At 34.2% G+C, this 20,328-nt stretch overlaps 1 protein-coding gene across 1 annotated transcript; it reads left to right on the top strand.

Annotated features, from left to right (window-relative positions):
* The first annotated feature begins 5,828 nt into the window (after nt 1–5,828).
* Nucleotides 5,829–18,658, top strand: LOC145303567 (uncharacterized). Its single transcript, XM_080145080.1, has 2 exons — nt 5,829–6,332; nt 16,323–18,658. The coding sequence occupies exons 1-2, from the start codon at nt 6,292–6,294 to the stop codon at nt 18,178–18,180; spliced, it is 1,899 nt and encodes a 632-aa protein (XP_080001206.1). The 5' UTR covers nt 5,829–6,291; the 3' UTR covers nt 18,181–18,658.
* Nucleotides 18,659–20,328: the final 1,670 nt, after the last annotated feature.

Below are 20,328 nucleotides of genomic sequence, written 5' to 3'. Positions count from 1 at the left end.
CATACATTTATATATTGGTAATTAAAACAGATTCGACCGAAACCGATTAAAAATCTTGCCCTATCTCTGAATAGTCTTTATGTCAAATTTCAAATGTTTAGACCAGAAATTGTCTGAGTAATTTGCTAGAGACCGCAGAGGTCATTTTTTAAAACTTTGAACCGTATTATGACCAAATTTCTGTCCGAAAGCCAAGTACAAAGATTTTCCCAAATCTCACTACCCTGTATATCAAATTTTGAGTCTGTAGACTGAAAGTTGACGGAGTTATTGTGTAGGGAAATGTACACAGACACCAAGACAGACCCTTTCACTTTTACATTATATATATATATATATATATATATATATATATATACATCCTGATAGATAAAATTAAAAAAAATAAACACAAAAAATTTTTTAATTGGTGAGTGCCCGAACGAAAGCAGTCAGTCTCCTCTTTGTTATATTTTTTCTGTATTTACTTTATTTTTTTAGTTTTTCATTAGATTTTGCTTCGACGATGTTTTATTTTATAAAAAAAACGCTAAAGAAAAGACATTAAAATCTATGCAAAAATGTCAATAAAAACAATTCTTAAACGTCTTAGTAACGATCGTAAGCCTAACTGTTGTTGATCTTAATTTTTTGCAACTGTCATAAATATCATCTCAAATTTATTTTTCTACTACTCATTCTAATATTGCTATGTTTGATTTGAGGGTCTAATCATTGAGCTGATCTTAATACTTATAGTATTTGAGTGTCAAATCTCTGTACATGCTTTCTATGTATTCGTTGTATAGTCCATATATATTATGTCTATTTTGGCTTTAATTTTATAAATGCACACACATACACACATATACATACACACATATAAGCAACCTTAGAATTTAGTGTCTCAATGATGCTGAGCTAAACAGAGTTTATGAGGAAGAGATAATGAAATACCAAGACCTTATGTACGACAGGAAAAGAAACTAGAATCTTAGGAAGATCTCCATTATTCCAGTAATTAAAAGAGCAACTGGACTAATGAAAAAGAATGTGAAAACTATCTTATACTATAACCAAATTTATTTTCTCCTTTTCTCGGGGAAAGGGGTTAGATGTAATATCAACTACTAATGACATGGTTGATCAGACTATTTTTGACAAAAGTGTGTCGCTTTCGGAACCCCCATTCCGACGACAAAGTGACGCCAGTAAATCTTACTTGGTCATATCAAATAAATGAATTTTCACAGCTATTACCTCCGCTTTTTAAGTGTTAGTTTATTGTTGGACGCCTTAGAAGCCCTCATATGCAGAGCTTGAGCCTGGAAGCCCTCATCTGCAGAGTTTGATTGCTTTAGTAACCGCCATAGACTGACCTTATGTTTTAAATTGCTTTGTCGGAGGTTTCTTAACAAATTTTAGAAATAAAAGTTGACAAGAACTTATATATATATATATATATATATATATATATATATATATATATATATATATATATATATATATATATATATATATGTTCTTTTGTTTTGGTTTTAGCCATATGTTTTGAATGAATTCAATTATTTACGAAAGTGCATTTTTACCTAAATGCGAGTTGGGAATAATTTTCTCTTTTTACCAATTTATATTATTTTATTTATGGATAATTACATTTTAAAAATAATATATATATATCAAAGAAAGACAAGCGAAAATGTTTCAATGTGCATCATTTGTATTTTTGAGGACTACTGGATATCTATCTTGGATATGACTTCAGACCTCCACGTGTATCTTGCTAAAACCATGAATATTTATGTCGAACTCGGGAATCTTTACGGAATTTCAAATGGAACACATTGCAGGGAGTCATCGCGTAACGTTTAAAATACTTAGTAAAATTGACACTCTTCTGGAGGTTGAAGGTTTAATCATCAGTGCGGGCGATATTAAGAATTTAATTGCGAATTACTTTACGCTTCTACTCGGTCATGGCTGACGAAACGAGTGCATGGTACAATGTCTCTGTAGACTAAATAAAGGGTTCTGTAGTTTGACAAGATACACCTGAAGAAGGTCGGGGTGAATAATGTGGGCTATAATTAATTTAATTTAGTTTTGTGCGAAAGGGCAAAATAAGGGGTGGAGCTCTTCGTGAAAATGTAGATATCTCGGATTTTTTTAAGTTTCAAAATGTAGGTGTTAGACATCAATTAGTAAATATTCCCCAAATTTTAGTTTCATTTTTGATATTTTGAATGGGTTTTATGCTATATAATCTTGGAACAACCTCCTATTTGAAAATTAAAATATTTCAGATTTGCATTAAATCTCATTCATCGTTGTTAGACAAAAATTAAGAAAATCATTTGGTTTTCAAAGACACTTATAACTTTTAAATTTTAGACATTTTTGGGACGTTCGTGTATTATAATCGGAGATCTAAAAAGTGCTTTTTAAGTAAAAAAATAAATCACTATTATAATTATGTAGCAATTAGTAAAAACTTCCAAAACTTTCGAAAAATGAATAGAAAAATAATTACTAGAAAAAATAAAAATTCATCGAATAATACATTTTTGTCAGTTGCTTTTGTCAGTAAATTCTGTATGACAAAATGACTTATCTCCCTTGTTTTCAGTTAATGTTTTGCAAATTCAAATTAAAATATGGCGGATCAAGAATATATGATAATAGCGATATTTTTCTTATTTATTTTTATTTTATTTTGTAAAGATTAGTTCTAGCAGGTCTTCTACGCGATATTTTTCATAACTTTTAGATTTTGTTTTAATTAATTTCGACATGACGCGTCAGTATGTAATAGTTTTTACTTAAAAATATTTTTTATATCCAATCATAATGCACAATCACGTGTTTTTTCCTATTTTGTTGCTAATGCACTTACTGATCCGCGCTATTTTTTAAAATCGTATTTCCAAGTTTAATTAAAGTTTTATGATATGTTTTTTTTTAAATTCAATTGTAAGGTTAAAGTACAGAATAGGTACAAAAAACATTCTTAACATAGGTTAAGAATGTTTTTTTAAATAATAACGTTATTATTTCAGCACGGATCAATAAGTGCATGAGTACCCCTATTTTTACTAAAAAAACAATTCTGCAATGGATTTTGATCAAAATTAGAATAAGAATTTTAGACTAAAGGTTCAGTTGCGTTACAGAGTGGAACGATAAAATTGTCGCCCTAGAAAAGTCGACATGATTCCATTTCCGTTTGATGAAAACCGGTTTTTTTTTTGTTACAGACCATCTAGTTAGCTAGTTGTGTACAAATCCAAAGAGCAATAGGAGCCTTCTCTCATATCGAAAGTGACACAATGTTCCACGAGCGAGATCAAACGATGCACCGCTGTACAACTCATGCTCTCTACCGATCCAAATTATGACTACAGGACCATTGCCAGCATCCTCAGACAGTTAAACGCTTGACGGCATAGCTGAATGCACCGGACAACCAAGAGTTATGGTCTTTGGTGTGGTTTCAAGTGAGAGCCAAATCATGCCATCTCATATCTTCGAAATCGGCTTGAAAGTGTACCCAGACGTACTGAATAGTGTGGTAATCCCCTCGTAAGATGACCGCTGGCAGACCCTGCGTATAGTAGCAGTACTCGGCGCTGAACTACAAGTCCAAGGAGACCCAGGCTTGGATACAGAAGAAGTGCTAGGATTTGTACCTGGTGGACCACTTTGTTTGGCCGTACGTCAAGAACATCACCAACATGATTTTCCACACAACCAAAACCAGCTTGATCGCCGCCGGCGCTTGTGGAGAAGGCATGCTCCTAGTTCTGGACCCTATCAAGTCGGTGATTAGGCTGAAGGCAACTATATTGAATATTACATAATCAAGTTATTACATAATTAAATTGATTTTTTCAATAAAAGTTTCAAAATAAAGTTTTAGTATTGTTTTCTTTAGGGTGACAAATTTATCGTTCTACCATGTATAGCATATCTTTAATCTTCGCAAAGGAACATAAAAGTAATGCAGTTCTGTTCGAGTAATTCATTTTACCTATCCTAAAACGGCTATTTTTTTTTATTTCTCTATAAATACGAGTAATGTTTAAGAAACAAGATGGCAGAAAAAAATTTACTTACATTAAACTAAATGAAATATTCTTTCCGCTCAGAATAGAACTGCTTTCGACTGCTTGAGATGAATATGACGCAAGCTGGGAAGGCGCCATTCGACTTAAGTTCTCAAAATAACAACGGTGACTAATGAAAGAAGAAAAGTTTAGGTTGGCCGCTTTTCAAACTGCTGACACTAGAAACAGATCTCATAAAACAACACAACAATCAAACAATGAAATATTTATACAATGCGCTATTAGTTCTAAAAGATCCCCAATTTTTATTTGTCTATTTTCTCCCTTTCATGTTCGAATATAAGACGTTTATGAATCTATTATTGAACACGCCTTCCAACAGGGCGGACATAGAAATCCTGTTTCTCTCGTTTCCATCTCACCCACCTCTCTCCTAGATTTAGATTTAGATTCGACCATGTAGCTTGTCCACCATCGGCCACGTTTAATTTAAAAATGAGATCTTCAAAACCCGCTAGATCGGAATAAAACGTCTCCATAAAATCCCTAGATTTAAACTTTAGTACTTGTGCAAAATAAGAACCGCATTGTCGTTGGCATATTCTGGGTGAGTTACATAAACCGCCGGAAGGTGCCGAACAAAAGATTCATTTTTTTTTTTTTTACAAAGGAATCACTACTTATCAAGGCCCAGAGGCCACTCGAGGATAAGTGTTAAAGAGAGTACAGTAGTTAAAGCGATAGTATCAGAATAATCGTTAGGAATGTAAATTTGGTAAATTGGATCACTTAAGGGGAACGGCTCATCAAGAATTTGTTTACGTTGGACTTGAAGACGACCATATTGTAGTCAGCTGGAAAGCAGGCAATCGGAAGAGACTTCCACAGGCGTGCAGTTCTAAGAAAGAAGATTTTGTTCGTGCTCGACAATTTCTAAAGAAGGTGCCGAACGAAAATTGTGTTTTTATTTTATCTTTTAAATCGTTAGGGAGCAATTGAAATAAAGGTAAAACAAAACATAATTATAATCGAAAACAGTCGCCGTATGGTATATTCCATCAAAACCGTACTTGTGCAGTTTACAGACCGTGCAGAAATAATAATGTTATTATGTAGAAAACAATTTTTAACATAGAGAGGAGGTTGCTAATTAAAAACAAAAATAAACAAAATGAAAATTAATAAACAACTGGTCTCGTCTGCTAATGGTTTAAACGACAATCGTTTTAAAACAATTATATCTTATTTTCAAAAAGTTTAATATAAGATGGTGATAAAGCAAATCCGCACAATTTTCTTATTTCAATTCAAGCTAGGCCGAAAAACTGATGAACGAAGAGTTTGGCCTAGGAATCACTACTGAACGCACACAACAATGAATGGTGGTTTAAGAAATTTCGTGGCGGCGAGATGAATCTTGGAGATGATGAGCATAGTGGTGGCCACCGGATGTTGACAACGATCAACTAAGAGCAGTAGTCGAAGCCAATTCGCATACTAAGGGAGTTTTTAATAATAAAGACGAATTAAGGGAGTTTTTAATAATAAAGACGAATTATTCAAAACTTTTTTCCAGTCCAATGAAACATGAGTCGTTTCCAATTTGTCTACGAAGTCGATTAAAATCCTGCCGATCGAGCATTACATAATCCAAACGTGTTCATCTTTGTTTAGTATCTTTATAACGATTTATGATTCGTATTATTTGTATTCTTAACTTGTGTTTTTTTTTTTCATAACATTTCGGCTAATGTTACCCCGAACTTCTTTAGATATCTATTGTCGAATTTGCTACTACCGTGGTTTAAATGGAATGACCCGTTTGAAATTCCGTGCAGATTCCCAAGTTCAACAGGATACATCTGAAGGAGGTTGGCGATTACATCGGCCGAAATGTTGTGAAGAATAACATTTAATATGAGAACGGTAATTCAGATAATACAAATGTTTATCTGCCCTATAGCAGACAAACCAAACCAAACCAAAATAAAATGGTATAGTCCTTAAGATATAAAATAGCTAAGGTTTTCCTCGCGCCCCAAGATTTGAATCGAATCTGTTTAAATGAGCTGACGAACGGACCGGGTATTCTTTCAAGCGTGGGCTTTTATAACACGAGAGGACGACTTTCCACCGCCGTTGATTTTAAAACGAAATCACATCGAAAGCGCAACTATTCTAAAATCGAAAGTTTAACGACACGATCAATTCTTATCTAAAAAAAAAAAAAATAAAAATAAAATAAAAAATGCCAATGGATATGATTGAAAAATCGGACATTCAAATTCGGTAAGAAAAAAAAAAACTCCCGTTTTTAATTTGATCAAAATTATCACTTTTAAAATTGTGAAAAGTTCAGAATTAGTTGTCGGATGATAATTCAAACAAATAAAGGTGTCAAATTTATAGCAAACGCAGAACTTAAATCGATGCAAACTTGCATAACATTTCACGTATGGAAACTAAGATTTATTTCATAACTTGATCTCGATTGACATAATATAGCGACCGACGAGGTGTCGGCCTTAATACATACAAGATATTAAGGTGAAAATGCACTGGGGGACCACTCGAAGATTTACCTTAAGAAGTTGACTTTTAAAAAAAAAAAATACTGTTTATACAGGTGTATTCCGGTCTGCTACGAACAAATATCAGTTTATTTTGTCGCTGACAAGAATTTACAAAAGTAACACATTCACTAGCCCGTAGTTACTAGTATAGTCATGTTTGGCCGCCATTTTTTTTTTTTTTTTTTTTTTTTTTTTTTCCTTCAAACTTTCATGTACACGACTCTGAAGTGGGTACACATGCGCAGAAAATTACAGTTAGTGTAGCAGACAGATATCCCCAACCTCCCCATAAGAACGGCTTCCGGAATACACCCCCCAACCTCCCCATGTTAAGAACGGCAATTTTTACAAAATTCTTTTTTTCGCTTGTTTAGAAAAAAAGGTAAATGTTTACTTTAACTACAACAGAACACCAACCAATAAATTTTTTTTTTTTTTTCGGGGTCGGTGACAACGAATCTGATTCAAACCCGTCGCAAATGTACTGTTTGCATACATGATGCGTTCGCGCATGGACCTGCCTGGCTTTCAAAAATAACAATGTGGTTCATTTTTCTGTGTTACGTAGTTTTTGATGCTTTTTAATTGATCTAAAAAATTAAGTTTTCACACGCGGTTTACAAAAACACTTTTATTTTTCGTTTTTTTATTTTTTGCAGGGGGTGTTATTCAATTGTAAAACATTTAAGATGTGCTTCTGCAGTCTGAGCAGAACAGTTCTTCTGCTCGGTGTGTCGGCGCGTTACTTACGGTAAAATGGTGGGGGGGGCGGTAAAACGGTAAATTAAACTGTAGAAGCACTTAAATGTTCAAGTTCTATAATTGAATAACCCCCTAAAAAAAAAAAAAATAAAATAAAAAAAATAAAAATGCTTTTGTAAACCGCTCGTGAAAACTTTTTTTTTTTATTTTTTATTTTTTTTTTTTTTAGATCAATTACAAAGCATCAAAAACTACGTAACACAGAAAAATGAACCACATTTTGTTTTTGAAAACTTATTTCAAATGTCTGCTTAAAAATTCTTCCAAGTCACCTTACTACGCGCTTCCATGCGCGAACGCATCATGTAAGAATAGCATAAACGATGGCGGTGAGTTGGCACAAAATAGTGCGAGGGTTCAGGGGTTAATACCATGCAAACGGTAAATTTGCGACTGGTTTGAATATCAGATTCGTTGTCACCGACCCCGAAAACCATTATAAAACCAAATCTTATTGGTTGGTGTTCTGTTGTTGAAGTAAACATTTACCGAAAAAAAAATCTAGGTGCTACTGCAGAGTGATCCGCGCTATTTTTAAAAATAGTATTTCCACGTTTAATTAAAGTTTTATACGTTTTTTATTCAATTGTAAGGTACAAAATAGGTACAAAACACCCTCCCCATGTTAAGAATGGCTTTTTAAATAACGTTATTTCAACATTGATCACTCTCTGCAGGAGTACCAAAATCTACATACACCATGACCTTTTTTCCTTGTAAGAAAAAAGATGGCGGCCATTGCACAAAAGCTATTATAGAAAGCATTGGATCTTTACGGTGTTACTATTGTACGTTATTCTTGTCAGCGAGAATTTAAACTGATTTGTTTGCGGCAGACTCGAATACACCTGTAAATAGTTGAATACGAAAAAAAAATCAACTTAAGGGTAAATCTTCGGGTGCCCCCCCCCCCGTGCACTTTCACCGATATTAAAAACAAAGCTAACTTTAAGTTGGCGCCTCCCCCCCCCCCCAGAAAAGCCATTAAAGCCACGCTTAATCGTTTAACTTTAACAAAGTTAATCTATCGGCGTTGTCGCCATATTTTTATTTTATTAGCACACGAACTTCGAGATAATACTTTGGTTTTTCTCACACATTAGTAACCTGCGTCAGTAGAAAATTTAATCTTGTTTTTCATAAATGTTTCTTCGCTCTAACCGTCCTAACTGCATTCGTATTTCAGTGTTTGTTTTTAGGCTCGTTCGCCAGTTCCAGTAATAAAGGTGAGGTTCTAACATTAATAATATCGTTGAAGTTCTTTAAACTAGAAAATTAGCTTAAAAGCGTAAATTTTTAGCTTTTTAATTTTTAATTTAAGATTCCAAAATGATCTCCTTGTATCCTGCATCTTACTATATGCATACGTCTACGGCATGACGTGACGCACCGACCTCGTTAGACCATTGAAGTTAACCAAAGTTAAGCCTGGTTAGCACAGAATGGGTTCCAATTTACGAATAACACATGCAGTATGGAAATGAACACTTTGTTTATTCCTAGCATGTTCTTGTATTTGACTCCGTGCCACTAGAGCAATAGAGATTCAATAGAGATGCGGTTGAGGATTGCACAATCCTTGCTTCATAAAACTCCTCGCGTAGGCATTCCTATCTCGAGACTGAACGGATGTAAAAAAAAAAAATAATCGGCATTTGTGCATAAAAAGATGCCTGTAGAATATGACGGTTAAAAATAAAATTACATCAAAACTTTATGAAGTGCCTTTTCTTTTCTAGGGGGCCCTCTTTTATCAAGACACAAAGGCCACTCGAGAATGAAAGTTGAGTAGACAGTGAGACAACCATATTATGATCATAAAATTATGGAAATTGGTCGGACGGCTCCATTTGTTTACATTGGACTTGACAACTACCATGTTATAGTCGGTCAGGACGCAACCCTGCTGTATTGTGCTCCACAGATGGGTAGTTTTAGAAAAGAAACTTTGCTCATTGAATCTTTAGTTTTCGGTAGGAAGGAAATTTTCTAACGGTTATAGCTAGATGGACTTTTGCTTTATAGGGGGTAGCATTGATTGAAGCTCAGGCGAGCACCCGTTATGAAGAGGGTTATAGAGCAGAAAGACTAGCAACCTAATGAGAAAAAACATTGCTTATTACATTTTTTAATTACTGGAAAAAAACTACAGTAAACAAATAATGGAAAATGATCGAATAGAATTTTAATAAGAAAAATAAACGATTTTACGCTGTTCCCGCCTAGGAGATGATTGTAGAATCTTTGGCATTATATTAAAACAAAATTTTGGTAATAGCGGACCTACATGGATTACGATGCATAGTTGAATTTCATAAAGGTACTTATGCAGAAAGGCAATGTGTTGCATGAACAGCAACAGATATGTTATATTTTATCCGTGGGCATCCTCACACATGAAACACAATGTTAATAGTATTTAAGTTTTACTGTGCCTTTTAAATTGTTAGATGGAAGTACAGACTAGTTACAAACCATCTTTCCCCCGACATGTTCAGAATGGGTTTCCAAACGTTATTTCTTCATGGTATCTTATTTGCTTAAGTACCATTTAAAAAAAATCATTTTCTGGTGTACGGTAATATTTTTTTTATATCAAGTACTTAGAAGTTGTTTTTTTTTTGTTTTTTTTTAAATAGGTGCCATCTGCGCAAGCGCTGAATAATCTTACCCCGTTAAAATGAGTGAATTGAAAAAATTCACGTTTAGATGAAATGTATTATGATTGCTATAACTAGATCTGTTGGGATTAATAAACATGGCAAATTACTTGGTAAACACACATTAACCTACGCGGACGTGATCTAGGTAAAATACAAGGTCGTTTCACTAAAGACGTAACCTGCTGACGTCGCAGAATATAATAGACTACGGTTAAGCGATAGGATTATTTTAAAACGGATGCATTTCAAATTTATATAAAACTTGATGTGATTTATTGAATTTTTTAACCTATAAAGACCTCAATTACTGGTTACATAACACTGAAATTAACAATAATAACCATACACCAAGGATCGGTTATAACTACTAAAATCTTTGGATGAATATTTTGTACAGAAATATTGAAATGCTAAATATTCACTTAATTTTGCCGATATTTCTATCACTTCTGCGCATGCGCAAATTCAAAGGTAAAACTTGAGTTTTATTAAATATTTCTCTTCTGTCGAAAATTCAAACGGTAGGTAACGTGTTTGGAGCGCGAAATGTTTTGGTTTTCGTTCTAGCTAATTGCACCAAAGTCATTTGAAATCGCTACTATATATTAGGTAAACAATGTTCAATAGAGAATTAAGTCTATAATAATAAATGTGAATTTGCATAAATTAAAATATATTTAAGCGTAATTTACGACCAGGCAAGACCAGACGTATACCACTAATATTTTTTCTTTCGAAAAAGTTATTTTGGGACGAGTTTTATAAATCCATCAGCAATTTCTTTGAAAATTGAAACAGAAAATAATCATCCTCCTAATAGTTGTCTATCGTCTAATCGTGGCCATTGTACTTTATTCTGCGGTGTCAGCAGGTTATGTTACTTTAATAGAACGTCCTTGTATTTACGTAGGCCACGCTCGAGTAGGTTAATGAGTGTTTTCCAATTACTCCATTTTTTTTTTACTCTGAAAGTAAGTTCCAGATGGCTGCTAAAAATGCCATCTTTACATAAATATACATATGATACTGTACCTATTTACTATGCCTCCCCACGGGACAGAGTTAGACACTAGGGTCGTTTTTTAACGTGGAGAAAAGGTACAAAAATAAAAATTGTCTCAGTCGTGAAGGATTTCTCCTTCACCGAAAGAGAACAAGAAATAGAAGTGCAGCACCTGAAGAACAGATACTACACTTTGATCTTGTCCCGAAGGCCAAGCAAGAACGAAAACCAAATATTTTCAAAAACTCTTAAGTGTGTTGAATTTCGTAGAATGTACTTTTTGTGGTTCCTCAAAATTGTAATTTAACAAAGTTATTTATTGGCAATCACGCAGAATAAACCTCGTAAGAATTTCAATACTTACGCTAAAATTCGGGAATCTCCGTATCGTGTACGGCGAACAGAAGCCTTAATTTGTATTTATGTATTGCCCATTCAAGCACAAAGTGAACTTTATTTTTTGTGGATTCCTTTCGCACACGCCTTAAACCTTTCTAGCAAAAATATACTGCTATTATGAAAGTTACTATGAATTTTGTAAAACCTTTGAGTAATTTTAACACCAAATCGAAAAATAATTACAAAACTTCCAAACTTTAAGTTTGGATCCCGTATGACAATCAAAATTTATCGCCATTTTGAATTGTTGAACAGTAAAGTGGGGGCGGATTGCCAGATAGTAAAAATATGCTTAAACTGCTTAATTCATGCAGATTTCATATAGTAAATTCGTTATTGACTATTATTGTACCTATTATATAATACTGATCTCAATATTTAAGACTTGCTAGAATGAAAACCAAAACCTTAGCGTTCCAGCCGCGTTCACTATCACTTGAGCGATCGACGGCTAAAGATTTAAAATTAAACCACTCTATGAGTGATCTGCGCATGATCAGGAGAAACGAAATATGTCAAGTTGAAATGAATATTTTGCATTTCAACTTACATATTTCTGTACACGTTATTCCTCCATAGAAAAGATTTTAGTCGTTATAAACCATCCTTCGGAAATGATTATTTCCTGTTAATTTCAGTGCAATGTGACCAGTAGTTTAAGAGTAAAATATTTACACACTTGTACTGTTTTATTTATATAAATAAAAATGGCGTTGGCAACAGATGCAGTTTTTTCTCTGCTCCAATTTAACGATAACAATTTCAGATAAATCTAAATGTAACTCTAAAAGTTACATGTCGGTAGACACTGGAATTTTAATGTCCTTTTGTGGAAGTCAGGTCATAGTGTTTCTCTAATTGGATTCTTCGAACCACTGCTCGTGTTGAATTTTTATTTTCCCAACGTTTCGGTCGATGTAACATCAGCAATTCTTCAGAATCGTCTGTACTGTGGATCGAACCTTCAATCTTCAAAAATGTAACTTACAACTGAATTTTATCAAGTATTTTATCCACTATTTGCGGACAATTCTAGTATGAATTTTCGGCGTCTTAAACACTCAAAATACAATTGCGAACTCCCGAAGACTTCTACCCAGTCGTGGCTGATGAAACGAGACCATACTACACACGTTGATTCGAGTTCGGTTCGAAATTTCGTGCAGATTCCAGTTCGACCGAAAGATTCCAGGGATGGATAGATATCCCTGAAAAATCCCGGGCGTTACCTCGGCTGAAACGTTTGGAAAGTCTCACTCAAGATGGGAATAGATCGAAGATTCCGAATAATCGATCCTCATCTCGATAGTAAAATAAAATATAACTCTTTTTTTTCTGATTTAAGAAACAATTCATAAAAAATATTTTTAAAAAGTGCTTTCTATATACTATTCTTATAAAGTACTATTTAAGTTCATTATTATATAGGTTTTCTTTTTGTAATAAAAGTTCGAATAAAGAATTAACAATGGACATCTAGTATCATTTTAATATTGAGAAAAAATACAAAGATTTTAACGATACATTATGTACACTGTTGGTCATCCGTAGATTGAAATTTGTATATCATCAGTACCGCAGAATCCCTTTGAACAAGGGAATGCGAATTTTAACGATAACCAGCATGTTGCGTATGGGTGTGGTGAATCCGTCACTGCCATGTCAATGTTTCAGCTTTAGGTTCGATTATTTTGTTTCCTCTGAATTTATTACCGTCAGTAAAGATTGTCGTGATTAACGAACACTAAAATGCGAATGGTTATAATTGCTTACACTATTTTCTCCGCTTCGTTGGAATTCGCTTTTTTCAATCTTAAACCTAACAACTTTCAGGTGTTAAATCAAATATTTTTTAATTAACAACTTTTGTGTGAAAATAATTAGCCAATGCGGAGTTGAAAACGAGAAGACTAACGTCTATAATATTCAAACGTCACCAGCCGGTCCAAACGAAAAGGAATCCTCAAAAATGCGTTCTTTACACACACACACCCCCTCTCGGGGGCTCGGAAGTGGTGAAAGATAAAGAACGCCCATGACTCGTGTGTCCAGTCTTAATCACCCGCGCGCATCTATATACACCGGAGAACAAGGGTAACGTACACACGTTCAAATTTTTGAGTTGTTAAATACTCAAATACGCACATGTTTACACAATGAACATTTTTGATCTGTAATATTTAGTTGACGGTAATCTCCAAAAATACCGTTAGGGCTTACAACATGGCCGCCAGAAGAGTCACGTGATCCGGTTGATCCAAAACATGAATCGTGCAAATGGAAAACGCAGCCTTGAAGGCAAACTTTGACAAACAATCACAATTTGTTTGTATTTAATTTTTTGTTGATATAATGTTGTTATAAAAATAGGCAAACTTTGAGAAACAATCTTAGGTTGTTTTTAGTTAAAACAGTGTTTATAAAAAGTATTTTATTCAGAACAAACAAGTGGTCGACTAGGTGTATCAGAATTTTAGGCGGAATTTTTGACACCCCCAACAAAAAACTGCGAATAAAATATATAAAACTCGTAATTTCTGTTTTTAAAGTGGGTTGTCAATTTTCTTTATGAAATATACTTCCAAAATAAACTATTACAGTCGTTTAAAACATAATAGAAGTATTATTTTTTATTTTTTAAAAACAATGTTTACAAAATGTCTACGCACGTTCGTAGTGTTTATAAACACTGTTTTAAAAAACAAACAAACTGTGATTGTTTCTCAACAAAAAATTAAATGACCGTTCTAAATAAATTATTTATTATATTGAAAAACTGTTTTTGTACTTAATTATTATGCTTGTTCGTCAAAGTTTGCTTTAAATTTGCGTTTTCCGGTTTCGTAATACGGCGATTCATGTTTTGGATCAACCGGATCACGTGACTCTTCTGGCGGCCATGTTGTAAGCCCTAACGGTATTTTTGGAGATTACCTAGTTGACTTTATGCAAACACTAAAAATATAACTTTTTTTTTTCTGATTTAAGAAACAATTCATAAAAATTCGGTACTACTAGAATTTTGCTCCAAAATATTTTAACTTTATAGTTAACTATATCGTCCATGTAATATAACTGGTGCTACCAGATCAGTCTAACATGGAAATAACAGTTTTGGATAACAATTTTTGTAAACTTGGATTTCATTTTCATTCATAAAGTAGAACATGTTACTTGGTGATTCGTATGTTACTTTTATCCACAAGATAACGGTGTGGATCTTGATCCTATTTAAAGACGCCCTGAAATGCTTTCTACTAAGTCTATGGACCACGCCACATACTACAGGGTGGTCGCTAGAAAAGCGGGAAATTTGTCAAACAACGACCTATTTTTAAAGTTTTTTTAAAGACAAATGTTATATTATACTCAGACTGAAAATGTTGTCCGTGCACTTCACTCCAGCGTCTTAACCTAGAAATCAAAGCTCGACAACAAAAGAACCAACCAAAAAAAATAGCAATCACGCATTTTATTCATGATCTAAGCTGATCTTCAAATTTTCCGCTTTTCTCGCGACCACCCTGTGCTTTGCTTAAAAGTAATTCTACACCCACCCCCTCTTACGCACATTGATCAATTTTCGTTCTCTTTAGTCGCTTATAGGTTGTTTCATGCCTTATTTGGTCATACTTAAATGTTTACTGTCGTATATTTTTACTTACTATATAAAACGTTTGTCTCAATTGCGATATGCTAGAAAGCGCCTGACTTGTATATGTTCCAATTTCTTGAATTAGATTCGGTACTACTAGAATTTTGCTCCAAAATATTTTAACTTTATAGTTAACTATATCGTCCATGTAATATAACTGGTGTTACCAGACCAGCCGGTCTTAAGATATCGTCTCCCTAAACTAAAATCCACCAAACATTGTTAGCTTTTTTTTTTTTTTTTTTTTTTTTTTTTGCAAACCTGACATTTTCCCTTTTACAAATTAACCAAACTTTTACCAACATGATCAGATGCAGCATTAAATAATCCTAAAAGGGTTTGTATGCCATTGAACAAAACCAAATCAAATATAAATTCAATTTGAACACTTCCATCCCTTAATATTTGTATATGGTGCAATGCCTCTACAACATATAATATTGCGGTTTCCAACTATTAAGTCGTCAGTTTCAGAAAACTGGGATGGTGGATGGTGCAACAAAACTGCTATTACGGTTTGTTCATAGTAGAACAGACCCCCTTCCTACAAGCGAAAAAAAATCTGGGGCCATTTTTTTATGTGGCTTTATAACTGAACGATGCGTGACATTTTTTTTCTCAACATCGTTGACTGCGTATAAATCATTACAGTAATACTAATCTTTAAAATTTGCACGTAACAGTTATTTTACAATTAGATGTCTTATGGCCTCTAATTTTTTCTAAAATGCCCCAGGGTTGATAATTTAGATTTGGATTATTTAAAGTATTATTCTCATCTTGGATGATGTTCTCGCAACATTTCGGCCGATGTAGTAACCGACCTTAATGTCTCTTGTGTAATTTCGAATGAAACCATTTATTTAATCAATGAGGTAGATTGATCTCGTCCCGGAAATAAATGCGTGGAACAAAGTATATTTAAGCACAGATCGGTTCCAAGTGGCACTTAAGTAATGGTTCAATCCTTACGCTAGAAATGGGATAATCATTACTGACGATTTCTACTCCATTATGATTAATGGAACGAGAGGAATATACTCTTGTAAAATTGTTAAAATCTGAATTTAGTTTAGATTCGGTTCAAGATTCTTTTGTAGGAGATTACAGCGGCCGAAATGTTGAATATCGAATTATCAAAATATATAATGTAAACTAATATTTTTTTCTATATTAAACTGGAATTTTCATGTATTTTCTTAATTTATAAACTTATCTTTCTAGACCAAAGCATTGGACTGAAAATCATACTGATATGTATCACGGACCGCCAATGAATAGACTTTGCTCGAGATCCAGCCGTACAACATTCGAAGATAGAACATTCGGTGATGTTACTTTGGAGGTGAATGGTGAGAAACTTTATGCACACAGTTTGGTATTATCGAGTATAAGTCCGGTTTTCGAAGCCATGTTCCGTCATAGTTTCAAAGAGAGCCTAAGCGGAAATGTGGACCTATCGAGTTCGTTCAGTTCCATCAAACATCTCCAGGAATTTATTAGTTTCATTTACGGGGAACCACTTCATCTCGATCCAGACAACGTAATGGAACTTCTGAATGCTTCCGAAAAATACTTCCTCGGAGACTTAACGGAGCTCTGTTCCCAATACCTCTTCAGACACTTACGGCCTTCGAATTGTCTGGAAACTTGGTTAACAGCATCGTTTTATTCTTTAAAGAAACTGGAGACTGTCTGTCGGCATCTCTTCTCCTCTGTGTTTTCGTTCGTCAAGATCCAGAAGAGTGTGGTTATCAGCCTACCTAGTTGGTTTATTGGACTCCTCAAAAGTAATCTTTCAGAGACGCACCCTAATCTATTTTCAACATTATTAACTGTTTGGTTGTCGGGCAATAGTGACCAGTGCAAATCTATAATCTCGGATAAGGTAGCTGTGTCGAATATTCTTGCGAAGAGAACCCTTAAAAGTCTCAAAAACCTTGGTGTGACTTCGACTAAGGATGCTTTGTCGCTGTTCTTACATAGGTTAATCTTGCCAGATCAAGATGCGTTATTTAAAAGTTCTTGCTGCGAACACCAGCACAAGCAGCATCTTTGTGTAATGCTGATGAATCGAAATAACCTGGCGGCATTTTATTGTATGGAAACTAAAAAGTGGCGAACTTTGTGTGTTCCTGCCTATAATGGTATTGTTCTTGGGATAATACACGGCAATATACTTGTTAGGGTTGTACCCAAGGGAAGTTCGGCTAATTTGTTGAATCTGAAGACTGGAAAGTCCACCCAAACACGATGTGTGTTGGCCACGCTGGCGGAATGTAATATGAACATTGCTTTTCTACCTATTCAATCCAATTTTTTCTTGGCACTCGGATGCCTTCACGTGGCCCTAATCGTGCAGAAATTTCGTAGCTTTCAATTGATTATCTTACGTTACGAGCACCTTTCGAATCGATGGTGTTTCCGTGTTAGTTTTCCACTATTCCACTATCTAAGCCAGGTAGTTATTCGGGTATTCAGCACGCGGCGGTGCCTTGTCTATCTGACCATCACTGAACAGACCTGTAGCCGTAAGAACACCTCGGTCTCTAAGTTATCTTACGTTTTTGCTATTGACATGTTGGGTCGAAGGGTCATTGGCTCATCTTGTAGTTTATTTGGAGACGGCATCATGAAGAACGACTGCTTTATTTCAGGGAACAAGCTATATTTCGTGAATAACGTTTACAACGTCGTCGACCAAGACAAATTAACAATACAGCACGTCATCAACCCTAATGATAAGAAACATATACAAATCTCCGCCCCTCAACTAGAACTACCTTCTATTAAATCAATTGGACGTGAAAATTGTGTCGGCTCTGAGATATTGAACGCAATCAAGGAGAATATCCTGTGCTTCTATTATCATATGGAACCGTACCTCTCCGCTATGTTTATATTCGATATAGAGTTCTCTAAATGGACTCTAACACCGCCACCACCTCCTATATTTAAAGAAATCCCATCAAAACTGATGCTAATATACACCTCCGAACCTGTCAGTAGATTATTACCGGAAACCGACCCGGATATTATTTCTCAAGATTTAGATATATTTCGGGAATGGAAGCTAAGATGAATAAAAAATGGAGGCTGCGTTTTTAATATAGTCTTTCTTAAAGCTAAGTATTTTATTTATAAATTATAACTACAAAATGTCAGATTTTGTTATATCATACTCTGGCTTCTACGTTCTTATCTCGCTGATTTTATTTTCATCTATTTTTGTTAATAAAGCAAAATATATTATTTATACTCTATATCTGACGAATCGATTTCAAATCGTTCAATTACATTCGTTTGCACACAAATGCCAACAATTATCACCCCCCCCTATTTGTATACGATCTTGAATTTGCTGTCCTAAATAGAATAGCAGATTCATTGGATCTGAATATTGTTTCGGCATAAAATAACTGTTAAATGATGAACCCTTCATTAACGCTTGGAAATGTTTTGGAGGTTTTCGTTTAATCCTGGATACTTTAATATTCAGATTCCTTACATAATACGATTGTTTTATATACATTGAAAATAAATGGTCTGATTTAAGTGTTTTTTTTGTTTTGTTTTTTTTTTTCATCCATTTGATAGAATGTTTGGTTGCAATTTTTTTCTTACTCTTATTCAATCAAGAACGCATTTGAAAAGAAAAACCCCTAGAAAAGAGACTTAGAAATACTAAATCTTAATTTAAAACACTCTATTACCTAAAGCCTCAAATGAAAAATATTCTCTTCACATTTCATGGTATGGAATGACTTATAGGGTTGATGTGCCACTGAACAAAAACTTACCTTACCTTATTCAATCAAAACAAGGTATATTGCCACTTGGAGGTAAGGGATACTATTTTGGACCATACCTATTGTGTATATATATATATATATATATATATATATATATATATATATATATATATATATATATATATATACCATACCTATAGGTAAGGGATACTATTTTGGACCATACCTATTAGTCTGAGATGGCATTACATTTAACGTTTTGCCTGTTAGTACAATCAGGGCGGAAATAAAGCTGCAATTCTAAAGTCTAGGAGTGCCAGGTAAAAACTAGAGTAGAAGGTTTTCCGATATTTAAGGACCTCTATAGTTAAGGGAGTTTGCTGCTAGACCGGTTTATCGGGTGCATGTACGTTGAAGGGGGTGCAAGCGCAATGAATTTGCAGGAACATCAAAATACATGTAAAACTGACACGAGGATAAAACCTTTCAGCAATGGGCCAGGGGCTGGAGCGTGAATGATATTGTGGGACCTATTAGATTTCATCCTTTTCTGTTATTCTAGGATGGAGAGTGGCAACGTTCTAAATGTATTTGTTCTAGTTCATGTTGCTATGAATTTTAAGCCAAGGAGTTGAAACGATGAGCTCTTTAATATGGTGTTATTAGATGTGGCTATTGTTGCTTCAGAACCTTTCTTGTAACTGCTAAAGGAAAGAAGTTTAGTCTTAGTAGCATTTAAATTATTTTAAATGTGTACTTCCCCATTGTGTTTATAATAGTATATTTGCGGATGGCAGCGCTCTATCTCAAATCTTTATCAAGGAGATCCTTTATAAATACCAGGAATAATAAAGAACCAAGGATAAACTTTTAAAGCACTCCAGCATTAATGTTTGGATTTATCCATTAATGACAACGGATTTTCTTAGAGCCCAAAAAGGCTCTAATTATAGTTAGCATTTGTCCAGTAATACCGCATGATTTTATTTTCGTTAATCCTTCATGCCAGAACTTGTCAGAAGCTTTGGATCTGCTATCTAGCTTCCTATCTTATACTTGTCATAAACTAAATCTTGTTCATTACATCACTTTTAATCATTTCACAGTATTTGCTACCATTCAAGCGGTAAGCCCTCTTAAGCCCTTCTCCTCAAGTGGTTCTATGTATGACCTTAAGACATCTAGTGGTGAACCCCCATATGGGGGCTGTTGGAAATGTGGAATTGCCCCTTAGCTACCATTGGTCTAACTAACGTCCACAGACTCGGAGTGGTAATACCTGTTAGGTATCTGGAAGATACTGGATTCCTGATTATAAATGCACCCAACATTGTTTTATTTTTTGTTTGTTTTTTAATTTTTTTTTGTAAACTCGATCACTTTCTACAAAAACAAAACATTTTGCTTCTACAAACAAAACACCATAAAGATTTCCAGACAGAAAGAACTTGAAAATTATTTATTTTCAATATTACTGT

The sequence above is a fragment of the Euprymna scolopes genome, chromosome 19 (genome assembly GCF_053919585.1).
Source record: "Euprymna scolopes isolate OS-2025 chromosome 19, ASM5391958v1, whole genome shotgun sequence".
Classification (NCBI taxonomy): Eukaryota; Metazoa; Mollusca; class Cephalopoda; order Sepiida; family Sepiolidae; genus Euprymna; species Euprymna scolopes.
Note: the sequence above shows the minus strand (reverse complement) of the source record. Positions and strands in the feature narration are given on the sequence as shown.